The sequence below is a fragment of the Lissotriton vulgaris genome, chromosome 9, assembly GCF_964263255.1.
Source record: "Lissotriton vulgaris chromosome 9, aLisVul1.2, whole genome shotgun sequence".
Lineage (NCBI taxonomy): Eukaryota > Metazoa > Chordata > Amphibia > Caudata > Salamandridae > Lissotriton > Lissotriton vulgaris.
Genome location: NC_141697.1, coordinates 1,237,539,929 through 1,237,567,789, shown reverse-complemented (window position 1 = coordinate 1,237,567,789; position 27,861 = coordinate 1,237,539,929). Strand labels below are relative to the sequence as shown.

The window sequence follows — 27,861 nt, the reverse complement described above, 5'->3', positions numbered from 1 at the left end:
TGACTATGTTTGTGCTGAACAAATACCTCATATTTACATCAATACATATTTTTGCAAACTTTATTCCAAGATTTGCAAGCACTACCACCTTTACATAGGCTGCAAAAATCCTCAGTAGAAAATCCCTTTTAGTGGGAGAATTCTGTTGCAAAATAGACTTAAAGTTATAACCTTGCAAGCGAAGTTTACCTTTCGCCCAAACCTAATCACAAAAGGGTATTATTCACTCATCTTGGTGCTGATGCAACAAGTAAAAGAAGAGATTGTCAGCTTTTGAGAGCTCAGGCTTAAGTTTGTCTTAAGTTTGTATTGAGACAAACTTAAGACAGACTTGAGACAAACTTAAGACAAACTTAAGACAAAATCCTAACTTCTGTGAATACCAAAAGTAGTAAGTTTAGGATTTTGTCTTAAGTTAGTTCTGTGAATCGTGCCCTGAGTTCCTCGTCCAGTTCCGATTTTACTTTCTATTCTTGGAATGTGTTGGCACTTTAAGATCAGAACTACAAAACCCAGAATGCAAAGAACAGCGTCAGCCATTTCTTTTGTGGGTCTCATACAGCTGTCATACTTTTATCACTTCAATGAATGTTTTTTGCAGGAGTCCAATTTGTCCTGGTAGTAATAGTTAGATGGATTGCTCTCTGTGCATGCTTCAACCCATCTCAGCAGTGGTGTGCTGTTTGTTTTGATGTTGCATGCTTTTCTCTTTCCTTAATGTTCACAAACCTTGTACAACATGTTTTGCCAACAGTTGCATAATTGATTGCTTGGTATTAAAAGTGTGTCCGGAAGCCACAGCCCAGTTGTGCAATATGCAATTTGGCAATTAGTGTCTTCATATCTGAAATAAGCACAACTGAGCTCTTGATCAAGAACTGACTGGGGTGACTAAGATTCAGTCACTGCATCCTGTGAGGAACTAAAGAGAAAGACAAAGAAAGTGGACCCACCTTTCACTCAGATGCTCAAAAGGCTTGTGCTACAGCGCCTCAGGCCTTATGCAAAGCAGACGACAGCACGTTCTAGGCGAGCCCATTTGCATAGCGAATGCATTTTCGGGCAGTGATGCCGGAACAGGCGCTGAAATGCGTCAGTATAACCAAGAATAGTGATACTCTACGGGTAAATACCACAAGGTAGAGCTTTGGGTGCTTATTTACAAGCCTGAGTCAGGTAGGTGAGCCATGGGGTTGCGGTGGGTGTTCCCGCGCAACACCCATGGATTTGGACACATTCCCGGATTAACAACACAATGTAAATCTGGGAATGCGGCAATAATGGGCGCCTCCCTGCGGGTGTCGTAACGGGGAGAAATAACTTTATATCTCCTTGTTTTTATCTAATCCTATATGTGCTGCATTTTGTAGTATACATATATATATATATAATATATATATATATATATATATATATATATATATATATATATATATATATATATATATATATATATATATATATATATATATATATATATATATATATCCAACACTTTATAGTCGCGCAGAAACCCCAGCTGCTCTGCAGTGGCGGGCCTTGACGGGGTCGCGAATCCCAAAATATTCACAGCAATCGTTTACCACGTATCCAAAAGAAACGATGTTAAGGCCACGTAATCCATTTCAGTGTGTTTTATTTTCTTAAACGCCCAGTGACTGGGCGTTTAAGAAAATAAAACACGCTGAAATGGATTAAGTGGCCTTGACATCGTTTCTGTTGGATATGTGGTAAACAATTGCTGTGAATATTTATATATATATCATGTGATCAAGGCTGCATGTCTGGCGGCCGAAACACATCATTTGGATACTTGATGCTTGAATAAATGATCATTTAACTCTGGGATCCTGCTGCCACACCATCTACATTGACAGCTTATTCCAGGCAAGCTGTGTTGGGGTGAAGGGAGCAGACACCGCCCACTGTGGCAAGTACTTACAATTGGTGTCTGCTCCGCGCGAATCCAGTTCCCTGGTTTCGTGCTTTCCCAACAGCTACAACATCCTCGGTGTCTCGACCTATCAAAGAGGGGCATGCTGATTAAAAGTCTGGCAGGAACAGCACTTGCAAAATCCTGGCGGCATCTGAGGAAGGTTTGAAAAAAACGAAACGCGTCATGCCTATCTGAAAATAAAAGCAAGTGAGCAGCTTACCTGGGGTCCTGTGTGTGCTCTGTCCTCTTGATTGAAGGGGAGTGTGGTGAAGATATATATATATATATATATATATATATATATATATATATATGACGGAAAAGCACTCCAATTGTGAAGAACTCAGAGGCCAGAGGGATTGCAGGACAAACAGTCGTTTTATTCACAGGTAAGCAGTGGCGGCGAATGCATTTCGGCTCTGACGGCCTTCCTCAGCGCCCAATCACTGTGGCATGTCCTCCCCCAAATGATCTTCTTCCTGTTTAAAATATCCTCCAGCATGTGAGTCCCTTCCCCCTTGAAGCAGTCGGCTCACCCTCAGTAGTTCTCGAAAGTTTTTGAACCACATCTCCCAGGATGCACTGTGACGGCTAGTCCGGGTAGGTGGCGTAGGGGAGTGGGGTACGCGGTTGGCTTTTGCTGGATGCAGGAAGGTAGAGGCAGGCGCGCATCCAACACCTGAGAACATCCACGGCTGCCCGTTCCTGGTCCCTCGTACCGTTGCGACCAAAGACCGCACGCGTTGAATCCAATGAGCAGGGGCAGTCAATACGGGCTGTGATCCCTCACCGGTCAAATACCAGAAACTCCCCACTGGAACGCTTGTGTCTCTGGCAGTCCCAACAGCTATCGATCCCTCGATGATCAAAGTGCTGCAAGCAGCGTGTTGCCAGAATTGCTGGTGGGACACTTAGGTGCATCGGGCCAACTGTACTGCGTCGTCTGGCTGGCGCAGAAAATATGACGGAAAAGCACTCCAATTGTGAAGAACTCAGAGGCCAGAGGGATTGCAGGACAAACAGTCGTTTTATTCACAGGTAAGCAGTGGCGGCGAATGCATTTCGGCTCTGACGGCCTTCCTCAGCGCCCAATCACTGTGGCATGTCCTCCCCCAAATGATCTTCTTCCTGTTTAAAATATCCTCCAGCATGTGAGTCCCCTCCCCCTTGAAGCAGTCGGCTCACCCTCAGTAGTTCTCGAAAGTTTTTGAACCACATCTCCCAGGATGCACTGTGACGGCTAGTCCGGGTAGGTGGCGTAGGGGAGTGGGGTACGCGGTTGGCTTTTGCTGGATGCAGGAAGGTAGAGGCAGGCGCGCATCCAACACCTGAGAACATCCACGGCTGCCCGTTCCTGGTCCCTCGTACCGTTGCGACCAAAGACCGCACGCGTTGAATCCAATGAGCAGGGGCAGTCAATACGGGCTGTGATCCCTCACCGGTCAAATACCAGAAACTCCCCACTGGAACGCTTGTGTCTCTGGCAGTCCCAACAGCTATCGATCCCTCGATGATCAAAGTGCTGCAAGCAGCGTGTTGCCAGAATTGCTGGTGGGACACTTAGGTGCATCGGGGCCAACTGTACTGCGTCGTCTGGCTGGCGCAGAAAATATGACGGAAAAGCACTCCAATTGTGAAGAACTCAGAGGCCAGAGGGATTGCAGGACAAACAGTCGTTTTATTCACAGGTAAGCAGTGGCGGCGAATGCATTTCGGCTCTGACGGCCTTCCTCAGCGCCCAATCACTGTGGCATGTCCTCCCCCAAATGATCTTCTTCCTGTTTAAAATATCCTCCAGCATGTGAGTCCCCTCCCCCTTGAAGCAGTCGGCTCACCCTCAGTAGTTCTCGAAAGTTTTTGAACCACATCTCCCAGGATGCACTGTGACGGCTAGTCCGGGTAGGTGGCGTAGGGGAGTGGGGTACGCGGTTGGCTTTTGCTGGATGCAGGAAGGTAGAGGCAGGCGCGCATCCAACACCTGAGAACATCCACGGCTGCCCGTTCCTGGTCCCTCGTACCGTTGCGACCAAAGACCGCACGCGTTGAATCCAATGAGCAGGGGCAGTCAATACGGGCTGTGATCCCTCACCGGTCAAATACCAGAAACTCCCCACTGGAACGCTTGTGTCTCTGGCAGTCCCAACAGCTATCGATCCCTCGATGATCAAAGTGCTGCAAGCAGCGTGTTGCCAGAATTGCTGGTGGGACACTTAGGTGCATCGGGGCCAACTGTACTGCGTCGTCTGGCTGGCGCAGAAAATATGACGGAAAAGCACTCCAATTGTGAAGAACTCAGAGGCCAGAGGGATTGCAGGACAAACAGTCGTTTTATTCACAGGTAAGCAGTGGCGGCGAATGCATTTCGGCTCTGACGGCCTTCCTCAGCGCCCAATCACTGTGGCATGTCCTCCCCCAAATGATCTTCTTCCTGTTTAAAATATCCTCCAGCATGTGAGTCCCCCCCCCTTGAAGCAGTCGGCTCACCCTCAGTAGTTCTCGAAAGTTTTTGAACCACATCTCCCAGGATGCACTGTGACGGCTAGTCCGGGTAGGTGGCGTAGGGGAGTGGGGTACGCGGTTGGCTTTTGCTGGATGCAGGAAGGTAGAGGCAGGCGCGCATCCAACACCTGAGAACATCCACGGCTGCCCGTTCCTGGTCCCTCGTACCGTTGCGACCAAAGACCGCACGCGTTGAATCCAATGAGCAGGGGCAGTCAATACGGGCTGTGATCCCTCACCGGTCAAATACCAGAAACTCCCCACTGGAACGCTTGTGTCTCTGGCAGTCCCAACAGCTATCGATCCCTCGATGATCAAAGTGCTGCAAGCAGCGTGTTGCCAGAATTGCTGATGGGACACTTAGGTGCATCGGGGCCAACTGTACTGCGTCGTCTGGCTGGCGCAGAAAATATGACGGAAAAGCACTCCAATTGTGAAGAACTCAGAGGCCAGAGGGATTGCAGGACAAACAGTCGTTTTATTCACAGGTAAGCAGTGGCGGCGAATGCATTTCGGCTCTGACGGCCTTCCTCAGCGCCCAATCACTGTGGCATGTCCTCCCCCAAATGATCTTCTTCCTGTTTAAAATATCCTCCAGCATGTGAGTCCCCTCCCCCTTGAAGCAGTCGGCTCACCCTCAGTAGTTCTCGAAAGTTTTTGAACCACATCTCCCAGGATGCACTGTGACGGCTAGTCCGGGTAGGTGGCGTAGGGGAGTGGGGTACGCGGTTGGCTTTTGCTGGATGCAGGAAGGTAGAGGCAGGCGCGCATCCAACACCTGAGAACATCCACGGCTGCCCGTTCCTGGTCCCTCGTACCGTTGCGTATATATATATATATATATTTTTTTTTTTTTTTTTTTTTTTTTATCTGAAAGACAGGGACAATATAGTTAGGAAATAGAATTTTTTTTAAACCTTAGAAATTAATTGAAAAATCCAAAGGGTAAAGGGAATTTATAGGTAGGTTCAGAGATCACCGACACAAAACCAGTGAAATTCAGCAGTTATAGTTACCTGAGCTAACTATAACCTGCGCCCCACGATGCACTGTTTATGACCTCACATATTACATCACTCATAACATGGTCAGTGACATCACTGATGACATCTCAAATTGCATCAATGAATGAAAATACTAAATGATAGATGCATATATTTATTTATAGAGGCTTCAGCCCTCATCATCCATTAGTGTGTTGTGTTATTCACAATTTTGTTCTGCCCACTAGAGCATTTCGCATCCAGCAGCCCACTTCTGCCATTGGCTAACTTCACTGTGTGCGACGGCTTCCTTCTCTTTCACAAGCTGTACATGCACACACATAAGTAGTACTCTCCAGTACACAGACTACTATTGCAAAATGCACTTTAAAAATGTTTTTCCTGGTAGGCAATGATTTTTATCTTATTTTTGGGGACCTGGCAATCCTCCTAACAATAAAGTTTTACAAAAAGCATGAACAAACAAAACGAGTATTGACAAATGCACATTTGTTTAGGTCCTTATCGGAAATGATCCTACCTGTATTTTTTTACAAAGAATATCATTATTAACTGGTGCAAGTACAAGTAGGACTGAGGGTAACAATACTACCAGTAAGTATTCAGGACACAACCTCTATGTCTTCGCTTCTCATACCTGTCATTGCAAATGAGAAATGCCAAAGCAATCATTTTGCCTTTGACTGACGACGATAAACAAAGAAGAAATCATCATGACAAACCACGTCATGCTTACACCTTGGTGATTTATTATTGAACTACATTTAAGACAAACTTGAACGTAGATCTGTTCTACCAAAGTTGTCATTGTCCATTTCCCAGCCTTGCAGCCTACAATGGTGGAAAAGAGCGCATGGCCGCCCTGCAGATCTCTGGGGTAGGACCTGGCCCTCCTGCCAGGGGCAGCCACGCCTCCTGTAGACCTCCAATGAGCGTCCTCTGGAGGAGAATGCCAGCCAGGGATAGGCCAGGCTCTGGCTGATGTTATTCATCGAATTACAGTAAATTTAGATGTTTTATGACCTTGAGTTACCAACCCCAATGTCGCAAATAAAATAAACCTGGATTTTGAAAGCTCCCGGAGCTCTGTAAATGTATCATCAGAGCTCTTCAGCCGTCCAACAAATGCCAGGTCTCTTCTTCTCAAGGAGGCGGCGAAGGAAGACATACAGGTGAGAAATATCTTGAGATGCATTCACCACCGATGAGGGATCTGTAGGAAGAATCGAGCCTCCTCTAAGAGAAAGAAATGGGGGCAGAGGAGCAGGGGCGGCTCTAGGCTCATGACAGCCCTGGGCAGGGAGCGTAGGTAGGGGGCCCCGGAAGAGGGGGTCTGGGCGGAGCGCGGACTCCAGTGAAGAGGGGGGGTCAGGGTGTTTGGAAGTGGGACTGAGCCGGAGCCCGCCAAATCCCTGCCACTGGGGCCGCCACGCAAATATGTATCCATCCTCAGAGGATTATTATATTAAGGATATATATTGGCGTGGTGGCCCCTGGGGTTTGGTGGCCCTGTGCAGGTGCACAGCTTGCACATGCCTAAGGCCGGCCCTGAGAGGAGGTCACCCAGAGCTCCTTCCCTTTGAGTCAAGGTAACTTCTACTCAAAAAGAGACCTTCATAGTCAAGAACTTTGGGTCAAATGATGCGATTGTCGTACTAAAGAACCAACACGGCTGGGGCTATGGGACGTGAGATGGGATAAGCCAACGAAGAACTCTTTAGTAGCCTCCCAACTGGAGGTTTCCAATCCTTAACATTGTCCCGTGGGTCCCTGAAAGCGAGAACTGGCCTTCACTGGGCCCTGGGGGGCAACCACTGCACGTCTGTAGAACCTATCCTGAATATATTGTGACATTCCAGGCAGCTGCCATTCTAAGGGAGAAGAAGTGTCCCTACTCCTCTTCAAAGAGCTCCAACGCCCCTCCTGTAGGTCGCGGAAGGGATGTGCGGGCTGTTCTTAGCAGGGCGGCCCCCTCGTTTGTAATGACTGGTACGAGGCCGTGGGACGTAGAGGGAGTGCAGCGCAGAGGTCACTAGTCCCAAGCACTGTAGGGGCAGATTTATGAGAGCCTAGCGTCACTTTTGCACCACGTACAGTGGTATATGCATGTCACAAGGCTCCGAGACAGAGCCTTGGCGTGGCTTTGAGGAGCCTCATAAAGTTTGAGTCACGCTTCGCTGCATCACCTTCCTCGGCGCCAGGGAGGCGTTCCATGGGCCTTGCAGTGTGTTACCCCACGCAACACCCATGGATGTTGAAGCTGCTCCAGATTTACAAGAAAACGTAAACCCAGGGAAGCGCCACATCCTCACGCCTCCCGAGGTGAGGCATAATGAGGAGAAATATCTTTACCTCTCGTGTTGAACACTTCCCATGTGTGCTGTATTATGCAGCGCACAGAGGAAGAGGAAAGCGCCGCTCAGGGTTGTGTTTGTAAAGGAAGGTGTCCCGTCCCTCACAAAAATAATCCTGCGGCAGCGGAGGCGCCCTTACACTGGGATGCACGGGTGCGGAGGCCCCCTTACACTGTGATCCACGGGTGCGGAGTCGCCCTTACACTGTGATGCACGGGTACGGAGGCGCCCTTACACTGTGATGCACGGGTACGGGGGCCCCCTTACACTGTGATGCACGGGTACGGGGCGCCTTTACACTGTGATGCACGGGTACGGGGCGCCTTTACACTGTGATGCACGGGTACGGAGGCGCCCTTACACTGTGATGCACGGGTACGGAGGCGCCCTTACACTGTGATGCACGGGTAAGGAGGCGCCCTTACACTGTGATACACGGGTACGGGGTGCCCTTACACTGTGATGCACGGGTACGGAGGCGCCCTTACACTGTGATGCACGGGTACGGAGGCGCCCTTACACTGTGAGGCACGGGTACGGAGGCGCCCGTACACTGTGATGCACGGGTACGGAGGCGCCCTTACACAGTGATGCACGGGTACGGAGGCGCCCTTACACTGTGATGCACGGGTACGGGGTGCCCTTTCACTGTGATGCAGGGGTACGGAGGCGCCCTTACACTGTGATGCACGGGTACGGAGGCGCCCTTACACTGTGATGCACGGGTACGTGGGCCCCCTTACACTGTGATGCACGGGTACGGGGCGCCCTTACACTGTGATGCACGGGTACGGAGGCGCCCTTACACTGTGATGCACGGGTACGGAGGCGCCCTTACACTGTGATGCACGGGTACGGAGGCGCCCTTACACTGTGATGCACGGGTACGGAGGCGCCCTTACACTGTGATGCACGGGTACGGAGGCGCCCTTACACTGAGATACACCGGTACGGAGGCGCCCTTACACTGTGATGCACGGGTAAGGAGGCGCCCTTACACTGTGATGCACGGGTACGGAGGCGCCCTTACACTGTGATGCACGGGTACGGGGTGCCCTTACACCTTGATGCACGGGGGCGCCCTTACACTGTGATGCACGGGTACGGGGTACCCTTACACTGTGATGCACGGGTACGGGGGCCCCCTTACACCTTGATGCACGGGGGCGCCCTTACACTGTGATGCACGGGTACGGGGTGCCCTTACACTGTGATGCACGGGTACGGGGTGCCCTTACACTGTGATGCACGGGTACGGGGGCCCCCTTACACTGTGATGCATGGGTACGGAGGCGCCCTTACACCTTGATGCACGGGGGCGCCCTTACACTGTGATGCACGGGTACGGGGTGCCCTTACACTGTGATGCACAGGTACGGAGGCGCCCTTACACTGTGATGCACGGGTTCGGAGGCGCCCTTACACTGTGATGCAAGGGTACGGGGCACCTTTACACTGTGATGCACGGGTACGGGGCGCCTTTACACTGTGATGCACGGGTACGGAGGCGCCCTTACACTGTGATGCACGGGTACGGAGGCGCCCTTACACTGTGATGCACGGGTACGGGGTGCCCTTACACTGTGATGCACGGGTACGGAGGCGCCCTTACACTGTGATGCACGGGTACGGAGGCGCCCTTACACTGTGATGCACGGGTACGGAGGCGCCCTTACACTGTGATGCACGGGTACGGAGGCGCCCTTACACTGTGATGCACGGGTACGGAGGCGCCCTTACACTGTGATGCACGGGTACGGAGGCGCCCTTACACTGTGATGCACGGGTACGGAGGCGCCCTTACACTGTGATGCACGGGTACGGGGTGCCCTTACACCTTGATGCACGGGGGCGCCCTTACACTGTGATGCAAGGGTACGGGGTGCCCTTACACTGTGATGCACGGGTACGGGGGCCCCCTTACACCTTGATGCACGGGGGCGCCCTTACACTGTGATGCACGGGTACGGGGTGCCCTTACACTGTGATGCACGGGTACGGGGTGCCCTTACACTGTGATGCACGGGTACGGAGGCGCCCTTACACTGTGATGCACGGGTTCGGAGGCGCCCTTACACTGTGATGCAAGGGTACGGGGCACCTTTACACTGTGATGCACGGGTACGGGGCGCCTTTACACTGTGATGCACGGGTACGGAGGCGCCCTTACACTGTGATGCACGGGTACGGAGGCGCCCTTACACTGTGATGCACGGGTACGGGGTGCCCTTACACTGTGATGCACGGGTACGGAGGCGCCCTTACACTGTGATGCACGGGTACGGAGGCGCCCTTACACTGTGATGCACGGGTACGGAGGCGCCCTTACACCTTGATGCACGGGGCGCCCTTACACTGTGATGCACGGGTACGGGGTGCCCTTACACTGTGATGCACGGGTACGGAGGCGCCCTTACACTGTGATGCACGGGTACGGGGCACCTTTACACTGTGATGCACGGGTACGGGGCGTCTTTACACTGTGATGCACGGGTACGGAGGCGCCCTTACACTGTGATGCACGGGTACGGAGGCGCCCTTACACTGTGATGCACTGGTACGGAGGCGCCCTTACACTGTGATGCATGGGTACGGAGGCGCCCTTACACTGTGAAGCACGGGTACGGAGGCGCCCTTACACTGTGATGCACGGGTACGGAGGCGCCCTTACACTGTGATGCACGGGTACGGGGGCCCCCTTACACTGTGATGCACGGGTGCGGGGGCCCCCTTACACTGTGATGCACGGGTACGGAGGCGCCCTTACACTGTGATGCACGGGTACGGGGCCCCCTTACACTGTGATGCACGGGTACGGAGGCGCCCTTACACTGTGATGCACAGGTACGGGGGCCCCCTTACACTGTGATGCACGGGTACGGAGGCACCCTTACACTGTGATGCACGGGTACGGAGGCGCCCTTACACTGTGATGCACGGGTACGGGGTGCCCTCACACTGTGATGCACGGGTACGGAGGCGCCCTTACACTGTGATGCACGGGTACGGGGGCCCCCTTACACTGTGATGCACGGGTACGGGGGCGCCCTTACACTGTGATGCACGGGTACGGGGGCCCCCTTACACTGTGATGCACGGGTACGGGGGCCCCCTTACACTGGGATGCACGGGTACGGGGGCCCCCTTACACTGGGATGCACGGGAGTGCCCTTACACTGGGATGCACGGGTACGGAGGCGCCCTTACACTGGGATGCACGGGTACGGGGGCCCCCTTACACTGTGATGCACGGGGGTGCCCTTACACTGTGATGCACGGGTACGGAGGCGCCCTTACACTGTGATGCACGGGTGCGGAGGCGCCCTTACACCGTGATGCACGGGGCCTACGTTGGCGCGAGGCTGTCGCAACAACACCAGCGCAGGCAGAAAGGACAGGAATGCGCCACATTCCATCGGTACTGCGCATTCTTGCCCTTTTACTTTGGCTTAGGGCAGAGCAGCAGGGTGCGACGTGCACGGCCCTGCCCCACATTCCTGTAATGAGGGGCTGGTGGCTGCGGCGAGCAGACACGAGAGAGAAACACGTCCTTGTGGCGCGCCTTTCTGCACTCTTCTGATCTTTGGCGTGTTGAACTTAAAGCACAAATGGTATTTTTGAACAAAAGGGCCACATTCCCTTTAAGAATGTGTGTCATTGTGAGCCTGGCTCGAAGGTGAGTTCTCATGATAAACACTTCAGTGACACGCACATGAACATACCTCCAAAAGTAATTCACGTCCTCTTTGTTATTTGAAGGAAGACCTCCCACTACTGAAAACTCTACTCTCCATGGCCATGGAAGTGCTTTCCCAGTGTGTTCTTGTGGTTGGAATGCTTGCCTTTTATTTATGCAGTATTCTCCATGTACTTGTGTTTGGTGCCCTTTTGTAACATGCACACACCACCTGGCCCTTGTAACACACGGTTTGCTACCTCTTGTTCTTGTGCCTGAGTGTCTAGCTCATATTGCAGTATTATACCTCAAATTATACCTTGTTTTCTCTTATATCCTGCACACTTGTCACTTTTCCTCTTGTGCACTTTTTACCACCTCATGTATTTTTGGTTGCTCACAATTTTTACTACCTCATGTGTTTTATTTGCTCACAACTGTCACTTTTACCTTATGTAAAGTAACGTGTACTTTTGTAATCGGTTCCTGTGTAATGTTCTCATCATGTATCATTTGTGTTCCTATTGTGAAGCGCTCTGACGCCTTCGGGTAAAGTCCGCGCTATATAAAAATGCATAAATAAATACATTAATAAATAAATCTATCTACATATGTACTGCACGTGTATGTCTGCTGGGGCCTGGGGTGGGGGCGTGCCAGAGGACAGGTCGCTGTTCTCCTCCATGGCCGGCACACGGCAGTGGCTGTTCACACGAGGAGGAAGCGCAGCTCGTGAGGTCCGTGCTGACGTCACGGGCTGACCCACAGCCTCCTTCCTCTTATCTGTCACGCACAGGAAGCCCTTAGATACCACACAACTCCCCGTGCTGCCCTGACTGCCGCTTTCTCTCTGTGTGCCTCTGCAGGGCAGGAACCCGAGGAGACAGCGCCATGAAGATCGCGGCCTTCAACGCCAGGCGCTTTGGGATCAAGAAGTGCAACAATGAGGAGGTCATGTGCGTCATCACGAGGGTGAGTAGAGAACTTTAAGTGATGTGACAAGTGCTGCTTCCTGCTGATTGAGACTGGGGGCTAAAATGGGGTTTGGAAGTTGACTGCTGCCTCTGAAAGACAAGGAGGGGTGTCAGTCACTCAGTGTTCATTGAGAGGGTCCCTTCTAACACCCACTCGCCCCAGGGAGCTACAAGAGACAGGGAAGGCAGGAGATGAGATGACATTGCATGTTAATGTGACTGCTGACTCACCTGAGGGAAGGCAGGAGGTGAGATGCCATTTTTGCATTAATGTGACTGCTGACTCACCTGAGGGAAGGCAGAATGTGCCATTCATTTTATGTTAATGTGACTGTTGACTCACCTGAGGGAAGGCAAGAGGTGAGATGCCATTTTTGCATTAATGTGACTGCTGACTCACCTGAGGGAAGGCAGAAGGTGAGATGCCATTTTTGCATTAATGTGACTGCTGACTCACCTGAGGGAAGGCAGAATGTGCCATTCATTTTATGTTAATGTGACTGTTGACTCACATGAGGGAAGGCAAATGATGACATGCTGTTTATTGTTAATGTGACTACTGACTCACCTGAGGGAAGGCAAGAGGTGCCATTCATTTTATGTTAATGTGACTGTTCACTCACATGAGGGAAGGCAGGAGGTGAGATGCTATTGTACATTAATGTGACTGCTGACTCACCTGAGGGAAGGCAGGAGAAGCCATTTTATGTTAATGTGACTGTTGACTCACACGAGGGAAGGTAGGAGATGAGATGACATTTTAAGTTAACTTGACTGCTGAGTCACCTGAGGGAAGGCTGGAGATGAGATGCCATTTTAAGTTAACTTGACTGCTGACTCACCTGAGGTAAGGCAAGAGGTGAGATGCCATTTTTGCATTAATGTGACTGCTGACTCACCTGAGGGAAGGCAGAATGTGCCATTCATTTTATGTTAATGTGACTGTTGACTCACATGAGGGAAGGCAAATGATGACATGCTGTTTATTGTTAATGTGACTACTGACTCACCTGAGGGAAGGCAAGAGGTGGCATTCATTTTATGTTAATGTGACTGTTGACTCACCTGAGGGAAGGCAGGAGGTGCCATTTATGTTAATGTGACTGTTGACTCACCTGAGGGAAGGCAGGAGGTGCCATTTATGTTAATGTGACTGTTGACTCACCTGAGGGAAGGCAGGAGGTGCCATTTATGTTAATGTGACTGTTGACTCACCTTAGTGAAGGCAAGAGGTGGCATTCATTTTATGTTAATGTGACTGTTGACTCACCTGAGGGAAGGCAGGAGGTGCCATTTATGTTAATGTGACTGTTGACTCACCTGAGTGAAGGCAAGAGGTGGCATTCATTTTATGTTAATGTGACTGTTGACTCACCTGAGGGAAGCCAGGAGATGCCATTTTATGTTAATGTGACTGCTGACTCACCTGAGGGAAGGCAGGAGGTGCCATTTATGTTAATGTGACTGCTGACTCACCTCAGGGAAGGCAGGAGGTGCCATTTATGTTAATGTGACTGTTGACTCACCTGAGTGAAGGCAAGAGGTGGCATTCATTTTATGTTAATATGACTGCTGACTCACCTGAGGTAAGGCAACAGGTGAGATGCTATTGTACATTAATGTGACTGTTGACTCACCTGAGGGAAGGCAGGAGATGCCATTTTATGTTAATGTGACTGCTGACTCACCTGAGGTAAGGCAAGAGGTGAGATGCTATTGTACATTAATGTGACTGCTGACTCACCTGAGGGAAGGCAGGAGGTGCCATTTATGTTAATGTGACTGCTGACTCACCTCAGGAAAGGCAGGAGGTGCCATTTATGTTAATGTGACTGTTGACTCACCTGAGTGAAGGCAAGAGATGGCATTAATTTTATGTTAATATGACCGCTGACTCACCTGAGGTAAGGCAACAGGTGAGATGCTATTGTACATTAATGTGACTGCTGACTCACCTGTGGGAAGGCAGAAGGTGCCATTCATTTTATGTTAATGTGACTGCTGACTCACCTGAGGGAAGGCAGGAGATGCCATTGTATGATAATGTGACTGCTGGCTCACCTGAGGGAAGGCAGGAGATGCCATTTTATGCTAAATGCGGCTGCTGACTCACCTGAGGGAAGGCAGGAGATGCCATTTTATGTTAATGTGACTGCTGACTCACCTCAGGGAAGGCAGGAGATGCCATTGTATGATAATGTGACTGCTGACTCACCTGAGGGAAGGCAGGAGATGCCATTTTATGCTAAATATGACTGCTGACTCACCTCAGGGAAGGCAGGAGATGCCATTGTATGATAATGTGACTGCTCACTCACCTGAGGGAAGGCAGGAGATGCCATTTTATGTTAATGTGACTGCTGACTCACCTGAGGGAAGGCAGGAGATGAGATGCCATTTTATGTTAATGTGACTGCTGACTCACCTGAGGGAAGGCAGGAGGTGAGATGCCATTTTACATTAATGTGACTGCTGACTCACCTGACGGTAGGCAGAAGGTGCCATTCATTTTATGTCAATGTGACTGCTGACTCACCTGAAAGAAGGCAGGTGATGACATGCTGTTTATTGTTAATGTGACTGCTGACTCAACTGAGGGAAGGCAGGAAATGGCATTTTATGTTAATGTGACTGCTGACTCACCTGAGGGAAGGCAGGAGATGCCATTTATGTTAATGTGACTGCTGACTCACCTGAGGGAAGGCAGGAAATGGCATTGTATGTTAATGTGACTGCTGACTCACCTGAGGGAAGGCAGGAGATGCCATTGTATGTTAATGTGACTGCTGACTCACCTGAGGGAAGGCAGGAGATACCATTGTATGTTAATGTGACTGCTGACTCACCTGAGGGAAGGCAGGAGATGCCATTTATGTTAATGTGACTACTGACTCACCTGAGGGAAGGCAGGAGATGCCATTTTATGTCAATGCGACCACTGACTCCCCTGACTTGGAGGGGAAAAACACATTTTTGGAGAATCCCGCCCATAGGTGCCGGAGGTATGGGTGCAGTAGAATATATCTTCTGGCAAATTGCTGCTTACTCTTTTGATGGAGATCAGGGTTTACTTTTCTTTCTCTGACTGTAAGTTTAGAGGATTTTGTAAAATGAACCACGTGACAATCTTGTTGGTGTACAGGGAGTGTGAACGGAAGGATGTCATTTTTTAACACCCAAGAACATGTGAATATCTGTATATGAACTGTGCAAATGTTTCAATATACATTAACAGTTAGAAAAGCACAAATGAAGCATTTTTAGGTCTCGCGCCTAGCGATGCACTGCGCAGCAGTCCTCGCGCAGCGAGAATCCTTTTGTCCGGGGTTCAGAAATGGACCCTGGAAGTGTAAACGCTTGTGCGTGTCTTTTTACTTTTGTGGCCTGCTATTGGCCCTTGCCTGCGTGTTTTTTTAAGCTAGCACACAATAGGCCAAAGGCGGGCGCATTGCTCCGCCCATGGCTTATTGGTTTCTATTACGCGCATTCCTGCCATATGGTTTCAATTATCCTGCCCAGACATGGGCGCGATAATTAAAACCATTTGGCTCTGGTGTGCGCACGCGCGCACCACTAGCGGCTCTCTATGTTTCTGAAAGCGATCGCTTTCAGTTTCGCGATCGCTTTACTTGTTTCGTTTGTATTTGCATTCTGGCTCGCGTAGTCCTTGAACTAAATGTAGGACAAGAATCAAGAAACGAAAAGCGGAGACAATGCTGCCAGCGCGTGATTGGGAATCCTTGCGCCCTCTGATGCCCCCCGTCCCTCGTATCACAGTGAAACACTCTGGATGACACGCCATGGTGGAGAGTTAGAAGCAGCAGAAGGAACAGAAATGGTTGTTCGGCTATTAGCTTTATGGGATACTTGCTACCACAGTAAATAATGCGTTTCTTGCGCTACTTAGAAAGAGACTCTATTTATTTACCACAGGAGAATTAAAAACCTAAAAAACACGTTAAAGCAATCTGGCCCTCTGGTAAAGCACTCTACTATCCTCGGGAAAAGTACCCACTATATAAAAACAAACCGCAGAGTCGGGCGTCTCGTGATCTTATACTTACACCCCGCCTCTCGACTGGTTTGCGAGGCTGTAGTAGGTAAAGTTGTAGTGTGAGCCTTGCTTAAAATAATGTAGGACCAAAGAAGAGAGGGTGGTGAAAGGGTAGGTAGGGGGTGGCCGAACAGCAGAGAGCAGGGAGTGGAAAGAAAGGGAGGAAAGCCATCGGGAACTGGGAGAGTGGGCAGAGCTAGAAGTGTGGGGAGGGCGGGGCTTCGTAGAGTTGTTTTGAGCCCCCTGGCGCTCCCCACATGCAGGCAGTGATTTGGAATACAAACCCCGCGCAGCTCTGCAGGCATGGACCGCCACCACTGCACCGCCCCAGACCCTGTCTGCGCTGCGGACTGGGACTACCAGTTCCGAGTGATCCTGCTGGGGGACGCCACAGTGGGGAAGATGTCGCTAGTGCAGCGCTACACTGAGAAATCCTTCCTGGAGCAGGCGGTGTGCACCCTGGTCATGGAGTTCCATGTCAAGATGCTGACACTAGCCCCCGGCGTGCGGGTCAAGCTGCATATGTGGGACACTGCGGGGGAGGAGCGCTTCAGGTGAGTGACTCTCCCAACCCCACAGCCGCAGTGATGGTTCACGGGAGTGAGCTGCAGTGCACACACTTGCTTCCAACCCCATAGCTGCAGGGACAATTCAGTGGAGTGACCTGCAGTGCATGCTAATCCTGCAAGTTACCGAATTCACAAATGTATTTATTTATCCTAATCCTGCGTGGCAGGAGCGCTACAGGTGAGTGCAACTCTCCCAACCCCAGCACTATAGCAAGCAGTGGCGTGACAGCAGGATACTCTTGCACTGTACACAACTGCAGTAGCGATTGGGACTCCAGTGCATATTTCAGCGCAGCAACATTTCTGGCGAGTGTAATCCTCCGCGCAGGCGTACTGCACTCTAGGTGAGAGGGTGTCTTCTATTTGTGACCTCAGTTCACACGTGCATTTCCTCCCCTGCGGGCAGGAATGCTTTAGCTGGGCATTCATAGGAACATTTTGAGTAGACACTACAAAGAAGGAGATTTGGGGAAAATAAATTGATGGACTTTATTTTCCCTGTTAAAGCACAGATATTTGTAGGTGGGAGACTGCTAAAATAAAGCCATTTTTGGCTTAAAAACTGAGTCGCTCGCCTGAATATTTGGCATATAATGGGAGCAGGGGGTGACTCCAAGTAGGAGCGCGACTCCCAGTGCACCCCCACACTGCATCATTCTGCTCCCCATGCACACCCGCATCATCCCACATTGGGGCACAAGTGCTTCGTGTTAGGCATGTCACTCGTGTGCACGCATGCACTGAATCCGCAATGCACACTTTACACACGGGGCAGAGGCATTTAAGACAACAATAGTTCTAGAAAAAAAAAAAACAACCACACTCCATCATGGATGTCATTTAGGGGTCCTGCCTTGCCTCCTGCGACCCCCTAGCATTGTGTTTGTGACTCATGCCCCGTTGGATGTAACAAACTTGTAAAACAATCATTTATTGTTGCAGGTGGTTCATACCTTAGTAAAAATGCATTTCTGTGTGTCCTGCTTCCCCTGAGCATGGAGGGAGCAAGAAATATAGGAGATAAGAGGAGAGATGGGCGTTAAAAATAAAAAATAAAGTTTAAAGCAAATTGTGAAGTAACGAAAGGAAGAGGAGGACGAAACTGAAGAGATAAGGGTGGGAGATCAAGCGACAGACCATGTGTGTGAGAGACAAAGAGTAAAGAGCCAATAGAGAGGTAACAAATGTGAAGGAGATTTATAGATTTGTATAAGGTGGTGAGTGTGATGGGTGATAAACACATTGCAAGGTGACGGAAAGCTGAGAATCAGAGAGGGGGAAAACCAGTGAGAGAGGATTGCAGTAGGAGAGATGTGATCTAGAGACAAATGAGAGAGATAGGTAAGAACTGCACAAAGAGAGGGATAGGGAGGTGTAATAAAGACAGCTGGTGGAAGGCATCTCCCAGGTGTAAGAAGATAGGTGAGAACTTGCTGGGAAAATGCAGCTCAGAAATGGACAGGTAAGATGAGGCAGCTGCGAAAGAGTGGGCAGACAGGTGGCAGAGATGGGAAATAGTGTTTACCGTGCAATACCTTTACCACGAAAATGTTAGTATATGTCAAGTAACTGAAACATCTGTGTGTGTGTGTGTATGTGTATGTATATGTGTATATATATATATATATATATATATATATATATATATATATATATATATATATATATATATATATATATATATATATATATATATATATATATATATATATATATAGTTTCACTTACCAGATATATACTTACATTTTGTGGTAACAGCATATGCGTGGCAAAGGCATGCGTTGTAAATGCATGATTCCGTCCCACAACTAGGAGAGATGAGGAAATACTGATAGTTTGTTAAAAGAGAAGGAGAACCAGATGGTAGGGTAGACAGTTGAGGAAGGTGATGGGCACATTGATGTGAGAGACTTCTCGAGAGATGGGAAGGCAGGTGTGAGAGGCAAAATAAAGAGACAGTTTAGAGTGGACAGGTGCCAGTGACAGCAGAAGGAAGGGAGACGATAGAGAGAGGGGTGATTTAAGTGACGAAGTTGAATAGGATACAGTGATTATACAGTTTAGAGAGAGACACAGGTTAGAACAAGCATTTGCAATGGAAAAGGTCTTGCATTATTAAAGTTTGAGCTATTGGTGTTGCATTATTATTAGCAATGCCAATTGCTCAAACTTTAATAATGCGAGGCCTATTGCATTGCAAATGCTTGTTTTTATCATTCTAGAGTGTGATGAAACAGACATTTAATAGGCTCAAAAGAAATTAAGACACTTTACTCGGTGCCTTGCAAATTGTAAATGAAAAATAATCGCTGAGAACCATTTCCACATATTTCCCTCTGTTTGCTCCATTGTTTTATCAGTAAAGCGGCTTGTCAGTGTGAATTTTGTGGCCGCTCCAGGGGAAAATGTGCTTTCTGTGAATGACAGTGGGTGCCACATGATGCTTTAGTAATATATTTGCAACATTGTGCATCAAAATGCACCACGGCCTACATACCACACCCATACCACTCGCCAGCAGAAAGGGCGGGGCTCGCGGACCGATGGAACACATACTACGGCCCCCCAGGAAGTGGCGGCAGCCTTCGCTGATCACCTTGAACAAGTATATATGGCTAGAGCACAATACAATGCTGGGGAATCCCAGTCGCTCCTCGAGGAATTGCGCTTGCCCCCTATCTCGGACGAAGATAGGGAATTATTAGAGACGGACCTCACCTCTGAGGAGGTCAGTAATGTCATTTTTGCTCTCAAGTCCGGTAAAGCCATGGGTCCAAATGGGGTCCCGTTCGAATTTTTGAAATCCATGGCTCTAGGGGTCTCTCCACATCTGAAAAATATGTTCGAGGAGAGCAGGGAGAAGGGTACTCTGCCGCCTGATCTGAGACTAGCGTCCATCGTGGTCATCCCTAAACCAAATAAGCGCCCTACGGATGTTGGTTCCTATAGGCCGATTTCCCTGATCAGCTCGGAGGCCAAGGTGCTGGCTAAGCTCCTAGCTACCAGACTCCTTACGGTCCTTCCTTCCTTGGTCCACGCTGACCAATCAGGATTCCTCCCACACCGTAATACCGCACTAAATCTTCGTCGAGTCCATAATGTTCTTGGTAGACAGCGATATCTCCAGGAAGACGCCGCTATCCTTTCTCTCGATGCCACAATGGCTTTCGACTCGATCGAGTGGTCGTACCTCTTTGCAGTCCTGACTAAATTTGGCTTTGGGCCCAAATTCATACAGTGGATCACACTCTTCTACACTGACCTTTGGGGTCAGGTCAGAGTCAATAATCACACTTCTCCACAATTCCAACTACACCGGGGGACCAGGCAGGGTTGCCCCCTATCGCCGTTATTATTTGCCTTAACTTTAGAGCCACTGGCGCATTGGATCCGCTCTGACCAGTCCATCCGAGGCCTCATTTGGCCGAAGGAGTTGTAGATGAAATCTCCCTATATGCAGACGACATATTGGTCTACATGGCCAATCACGCCACTTCAGTGTATAACCTTTTTCATGTCCTTACCAACTTTGGGAAATACTCTGGTTATTCCATAAATTGGTCTAAATCTGTCCTCTATATGTTACATAGCCCTTTTCCTAGGCTACCTAGAGGCTATACTGTTCCTTTAGCTGTCGATGGCTTAAGTATCTCGGCATCTTTGTCACCCCAGACCCCCAACTTTTCTACGACCGCAATCTTAAGATCCCTCTGCAAAGACTACATGATGATGTCTCTCATTGTAGATCTCTCCCTTTGTCCCTCCCCGGTAGAGTCGCCTTATTTAAAATGTTGGTGCTTCCCCGTTTTTTGTACATCATGCAGAACTGTCCATTTCCGGTCACAGACTCCTTTTTCACCGCACTGGAAGGGGAAATGCGTCTCCTATTGTGGGACGGCAGGGTACCCCGTATCGCACTTCGCAAACTCACCAAGGGGTGGTATGACGGTGGCATTGCCCTACCGGACATGCGCCTCTACTACTGGGCGTCCCAACTCGTGGCCACGAATCAATGGATCCATGGCACTCCTACAGATCCAGCATTCCACCTTTAACGCTACCAGACAGGGCGTGAGGGCTACCTACGGGCCTTGTATAGCAAACCGAAACGCGATAGATATGTGGGCTCCATGCAACAGACAGTGGCCATATGGCATCGTGCCACCAGAAGCCTGGGTTGGTCCAATACATACACTAAGTCGACTCCCCTTTGGTCTTCGCAGACCCTTGGCCTCTTATGTTTTCAGCCAGGTTTTGACAAATGGGATACTACTATTGGCATATCCACCATTGGGGACCTAGTCCACAAAGGGAAACTCCTATTCTTCCCGGATTTGCAACAGAAACACGCACTCTCACATAGGGAGATCTTTCGATACCTCCAGGTTAAACACGCCCTTCAGACAAATATACCAGATCTCCCCTCCCTCCCAGATGCCTCGCCCCTGGAAGACAGACTGTTATCCGAACCCCTGCCGACCAAGGCAATTTCCTGCACGTATCGCAAGCTCTGCAACAACTTGCCTGACTCCTTTACAGCTTTGCGCCACAAATGGGAGTGAGACGTGGGCTGCGCCACAAATGGGAGTGAGACGTGGGGGACATGGAGGACACTGATTGGCAGGCGGCACTGATGTCTCCGCGGGAGTCCACCATTTGCCATCGCTTTCGTCTGATACAGCTTAAAATACTTCACAGAACGTACATGTCCGGTCTGCTGCTGGCCAAACTAGGTAGACGCCCCGATGCCCACTGTCTGCACGGCTGTGGAATGGTGGGAACTTTCTACCACACCCTATGGGAATGCCCAGTGATCCAAGTGCTATGGCAAGGAGCCGCGGGGAAAATGTCAGAGGCACTGGTGAAACCAATTCCGCTCACTCCCCAGGGAGGGATTCTTAATGTTTGGGAGGCAACCGATCTGACGGACATTGAGCAGCAGTGGTTGTCCCTGGGATGTCTCCTTATTAAACGCTCTATAGCAATGCAGTAGGGTTCCCCTGACCGCCCGCTTGTGGTACGATGGATGGCGGAAATGGATAGGGCCATGCTGGCTGAGAAAACAGTGTATAAACTTAGGGGCTGCCCTAAAAAGTGGGATAAGAAATGGGGCCCATGGAATACATACCGAGGCGAGCTCTGCAGTACTCCCACTGTGGACATGACGATGAACAGGGCGAGATCCACCTCTTAGATTTTTCGAATGCGAGTATACATGGGGCTAAATGTATTTTCTGTCTTTTGCTTCGTTACATTTATATTTTGTAGATATTTATGGATGTCATTGTAAAGGTTTTGGCCGAATATGCAGTCTAAATATCCTTCATACTCAACACATGTATGGCAACACTGTATATTATTTTGTATCATGACGTCCACATAATGTCTGATAATGCTCTGTTTATTTTCAATAACATTTTAATAAAAAAAATTAAAAAGAAAGGGCGGGCTGATGTGCTACACATGTTCTTTGTGTGACGCTCTGATTTTTCACAAGCCCTGTGACTTCGGTGATGTAACACTGATGGCAGCCCCCCCCACTCTGAACATTGTTCCAGCTGCACTTACTAGTGTGTAACATTTTCCTTAACCGGTCTTTTTACTACATTGCGTATCATTTTCCTCACCCGTCTCTTTACTACATTGCGTATTATTTTCCGTACCCGTCTCTTTACTACTTAGCGTATCATTTTCTTTACCTGTCTCTTTACTACATTGCGTATAATTTTCCTTACCCGTCTCTTTACTACATTGCGTATCATTTTCTTTACCCGTCTCTTTACTACATTGCGTATCAGTTTATTTACCCGTCTCTTTACTACATTGCGTATCATTTTCCTTACACGTCTCTGTACTACATTGCGTATCATTTTCTTTACCCGTCTCTTTACTACATTGCATATCCTTTTGTTTACCCGTCTCTTTACTACATTGCGTATCATTTTCTTTGCCCGTCTCTTTACTACATTGTGTATCATTTTCCTTACCAGTCTCTGTACTACATTGCGTATCCTTTTCTTTACCCGTCTCTTTACTAATATTGCATATCATTTTCTTTACCCGTCTCTTTACTACATTGCGTATCATTTTCTTTACCCGTCTCTTTACTACATTGCATATCATTTTCCTTACCCGTCTCTGTACTACATTGTGTATCCTTTTCTTTACCCGTCTCTTTACTACATTGTGTATCCTTTTCTTTACCCGTCTCTTTACTACATTGCGTATCATTTTCCTTACCTGTCTCTTTACTACATTGCGTATCCTTTTCTTTACCCGTTTCTTTACTACATTGCGTATCATTTTCCTTACCCGTCTCTTTACTACATTGCGTATCTTTTTCTTTACCCGTCTCTTTACTACATTGCGTATCATTTTCTTTACCCGTCTCTTTACTACATTGTGTATCCTTTTCTTTACCCGTCTCTTTACTACATTGGGTATCATTTTCCTTACCTGTCTCTTTACTACATTGCGTATCATTTTCTTTACCCGTCTCTTTACTACATTGCGTATCATTTTCCTTACCCATCTCCTTACTACATTGCGTATCATTTTCTTTACCTGTCTCTGTACTACATTGCGTATCATTTTCTTTACCCGTCTCTTTACTACATTGCGTATCATTTTCTTTACCTGTCCCTTTACTACATTGCGTATCCTTTTCTTTACCTGTCTCTTTACTACATTGCGTATCATTTTCCTTACCCGTCTCTTTACTACATTGCGAATCCTTTTCTTTACCCGTCTCTTTACTACATTGCGTATCATTTTCCTTACCCGTCTCTTTACTACATTGCGTATCATTTTCCTTACCCGTTTCTTTACTACATTGCGTATCATTTTCTTTACCCATCTCTTTACTACATTGCGTATCCTTTTCTTTACCCGTCTCTTTACTACATTGCGTATCATTTTCCTTACCCGTCTCTTTACTACATTGCGTATCCTTTTGTTTACCTGTCTCTTTACTACATTGCGTATCATTTTCCTTACCCGTCTCTTTACTACATTGCGTATCCTTTTCTTTACCCGTCTCTTTACTACATTGCGTATCCTTTTCTTTACCCGTCTCTTTACTACATTGCGTATCATTTTCCTTACCCGTCTCTTTACTACATTGCGTATCCTTTTCTTTACCCGTCTCTTTACTACATTGCGTATCATTTTCCGTACCCGTCTCTTTACTACTTAGCGTATCATTTTCTTTACCCGTCTCTTTACTACATTGCGTATCCTTTTCTTTACCCGTCTCTTTACTACATTGCGTATCATTTTCTTTACCCGTCTCTTTACTACATTGCGTATCATTTTCCTTACCCGTCTCTTTACTACATTGCGTATCCTTTTCTTTACCCGTCTCTTTACTACATTGCGTATCCTTTTCTTTACCCGTCTCTTTACTACATTGCGTATCATTTTCTTTACCCGTCTCTTTACTACATTGCGTATCATTTTCCTTACCCGTCTCTTTACTACATTGCGTATCCTTTTCTTTACCCGTCTCTTTACTACATTGCGTATCATTTTCCCTACCAGTCTCTTTACTACATTGCGTATCATTTTCCTTACCCGTCTCTTTACTACATTGCGTATCATTTTCCTTACCTGTCTCTTTACTACATTGCGTATCATTTTCCTTACCCGTCTCTTTACTACATTGCGTATCCTTTTCTTTACCCGTCTCTTTACTACATTGCGTATCATTTTCCTTACCTGTCTCTTTACTACATAGCGTATCATTTTCTTTACCCGTCTCTTTACTACATTGCGTATCCTTTTCTTTACCCGCCTCTTTACTACATTGTGTATCCTTTTCTTTACCCGTCTCTTTACTACATTGCGTATCATTTTCCTTACCCGTCTCTTTACTACATTGCGTATCCTTTTGTTTATCCGTCTCTTTACTACATTGCGTATCATTTTCCTTACCCGTCTCTTTACTACATTGCGTATCATTTTCCTTACCTGTCTCTTTCCTACATTGCGTATCATTTTCCTTACCCGTCTCTTTACTACATAGCGTATCCTTTTCTTTACCCGTCTCTTTACTACATTGCGTATCATTTTCCTTACCTGTCTCTTTACTACATAGCATATCATTTTCTTTACCCGTCTCTTTACTACATTGCGTATCATTTTCCTTACCCGTCTCTTTACTACATTGTGTATCCTTTTCCTTACCCGTCTCTTTACTACATTGCGTATCATTTTCCTTGGCCGTCCAGGTTTAGAGCCCATTCAAGTGATTCAGGATAGGATCTGTGCTTCACGTACACCTTTCTTGAGTACATTGCGTATCATTTTCCTTACCTGTCTCTTTACTACATAGCATATCATTTTCCTTACCTGTCTCTTTCCTACATTGCGTATCATTTTCCTTACCCGTCTCTTTACTACATAGCGTATCCTTTTCTTTACCCGTCTCTTTACTACATTGCGTATCATTTTCCTTACCTGTCTCTTTACTACATAGCGTATCCTTTTCTTTACCCGTCTCTTTACTACATTGCGTATCATTTTCCTTACCTGTCTCTTTACTACATAGCATATAATTTTCTTTACCCGTCTCTTTACTACATTGCGTATCATTTTCTTTACCCGTCTCTTTACTACATTGCGTATCCTTTTCTTTACCCGTCTCTTTACTACATTGCGTATCATTTTCCTTGGCCGTCCAGGTTTAGAGCCCATTCAAGTGATTCAGGATAGGATCTGTGCTTCACGTACACCTTTCTTGAGTACAGTTGATATAATATAATCTTGCTTGAGTTTGAGTTTTAAAATATTTGTAAAGCGCTCATACACCTGCGGTTTCTTGGCGCTACAACTAACAAGGTCCAGGGCTAAAAGACGGGGGAAACTGTTGGGGATTTAGTCAAAAGACTTTGTGAACAAGTGGGCCTTGAGGTGTTTGCGAAATTGAGGGTACAGAGTGATTGTACGGAGTTCCAGGGGAAGGGAGTTCCAGAGTATCGGGGCAAGGGTGGCAAATTTTGAGCCTCCCCACTTCTTAGTCCGGTAGCGAGGGATGGTGAGGAGGGACTGGTAGGACGAGCGAAGTTCCCTGGTGGGTATGTAGGGGGTGATCTCTGAGGAGATGAATGCTGGTGCCAGGCCCAATCGGGCCAAGAAGGTGATGGAGGCGAGCTTGAATTGGATCCGGGCTCGCACAGGGAGCCGGTGTAGGGATTTCAAGAGGGGGGAAGAACGGTGAAATTTAGGAAGATTGAAGACCAGGCGGGCCGCCTGGTTTTGTATCTGCTGCAAACGCCGTAAGCTGTGTGCAGGGATACCTGCATATAGGGCGTTGCCGTAGTCCAGGCGGGACACCACCATGGCTAAGATGATGAGTTTAAGAGCAGAGAAAGTGAAGAAACGGGACACCCTGCGTATAGTGCGCAGTGAAAGGAAAGAGGAAGATACCACAGAGCTAACCTGGGAGTGAAGGGTGAGTTGGGAATTGAGTTTTATGCCGAGGGTTTTAACAGAGGTAGTGGGTTCAGGAGAGGGGCCAAGAGAAGGGGGCCAGAAGAGAGAGGACCAGGGGCTGGATGAGCCACCCGTCAACACCAGCTCGGTCTTATCGGGGTTGAGTTTAAGGTGGTTGTGGTTCATCCAGTCCCGGATATGGAGCATGACGGATTGGAAATTAAGGACAGAAGCGGGAGAAGAGGAGAGGTTAAAGACAAGCTGGAGGTCATCCGCATAATTAAATACGGCGACCTCCATTTGTTGAAGAGAAAAGATAAGAGGGGCGACATAGAGATTGAACAAGAGGGGGGAAAGGGAGGAGCCTTGGGGGACCCCGCACTGGACTTTCCGGACGTCCGCTGTAAAATCACCCAGGCGGACGGCCTGGGTGCGGTCGCTCAGGAAGGAGGATAGCCAGACCAGAGCAGTCCCCCCGATCCCCGCCGCCCTGACACGGGAAAGCAAGATGGTGTGATCCACTGTGTCAAAGGCGGCTGAGAGATCGAGGAGCACTAAGGCCTGGCGCTGGTTGGTATCCATACCCTCCCTGAGGTTGTCTAAGACCGAGATGACAACGGACTCTGTGGAGTGTGCGGGACGGAAGCCGGCCTAGCGGGGAGCGAGAGCTCCATGAGTCTCTACAAAGGAGCTCAGAGCGCAGGTGACATGGCGCTCGAGCACCTTTGCCAGAAAGGGTAGAAGGGAAATCGGGCGGAAATTGGCAGGGACAGAAGGGTCTGCCCCAGGTTTTTTGAGAATCGGCACAATAACCGCGGACTTCAGGGGGGGTGGTACCACACCTTGAGCCAGAGAACTGTTGAGGAGATGAAGGGGAGGGTCCGGGCAGGTAACAAAGATATGGCGGAGAATGTGAGCAGGGCATGGGTCAAGTGGAGAACCAGATTTAACCAAGGGTACTAAGGAGGACAGGGCTTCCTTAGATATGGGGGGGAGGGCAGTGAGTTGTCCCTTGGAAGAGGGACATTGGGGGTCAACAAAGGAGGGAGAGGGGGGCGGGATGTTGGCTTTAATGGTCTCAATTTTGTGGATGAGGTAGTTGTTGAGGGAGTGGCAGAGTTCCTCGGAGGGGGCGGGTTTGAGAGTTGTTCTGTCCGAGAACGCCAGGTTGTGGACAATCGTAAAGATCTCCTTAGACTGGTTTTCTGCAGCAAGGATTTTGGAGGAGAAGTAGGCGGTTTTAGCCTCCAAGATGTCTTTTTTATACTGGGTAAGGATGTTGGTGTACTCCAGTCTTAGAGTGGGGCAATAATTTCTCCTCCAAGCCCGCTCCGCGCGACGTACTGTAAGTTTGGTGGCCTTA

At 48.6% G+C, this 27,861-nt stretch overlaps 1 protein-coding gene across 1 annotated transcript in view; it reads left to right on the top strand.

The window, feature by feature from the left end:
• Positions 1-12,278: 12,278 nt before the first annotated feature.
• The window catches only part of LOC147693154 (deoxyribonuclease gamma-like), a 68,415-nt gene continuing 52,832 nt past the window's right edge, over positions 12,279-27,861 (top strand). Inside the window, exon 1 of the mRNA XM_086939397.1 lies at positions 12,279-12,441. Within this exon, the coding sequence (XP_086795523.1) occupies positions 12,361-12,441 (81 nt within the window). The 5' untranslated portion in view covers positions 12,279-12,360. The remainder of the gene's footprint in view (positions 12,442-27,861) is intronic.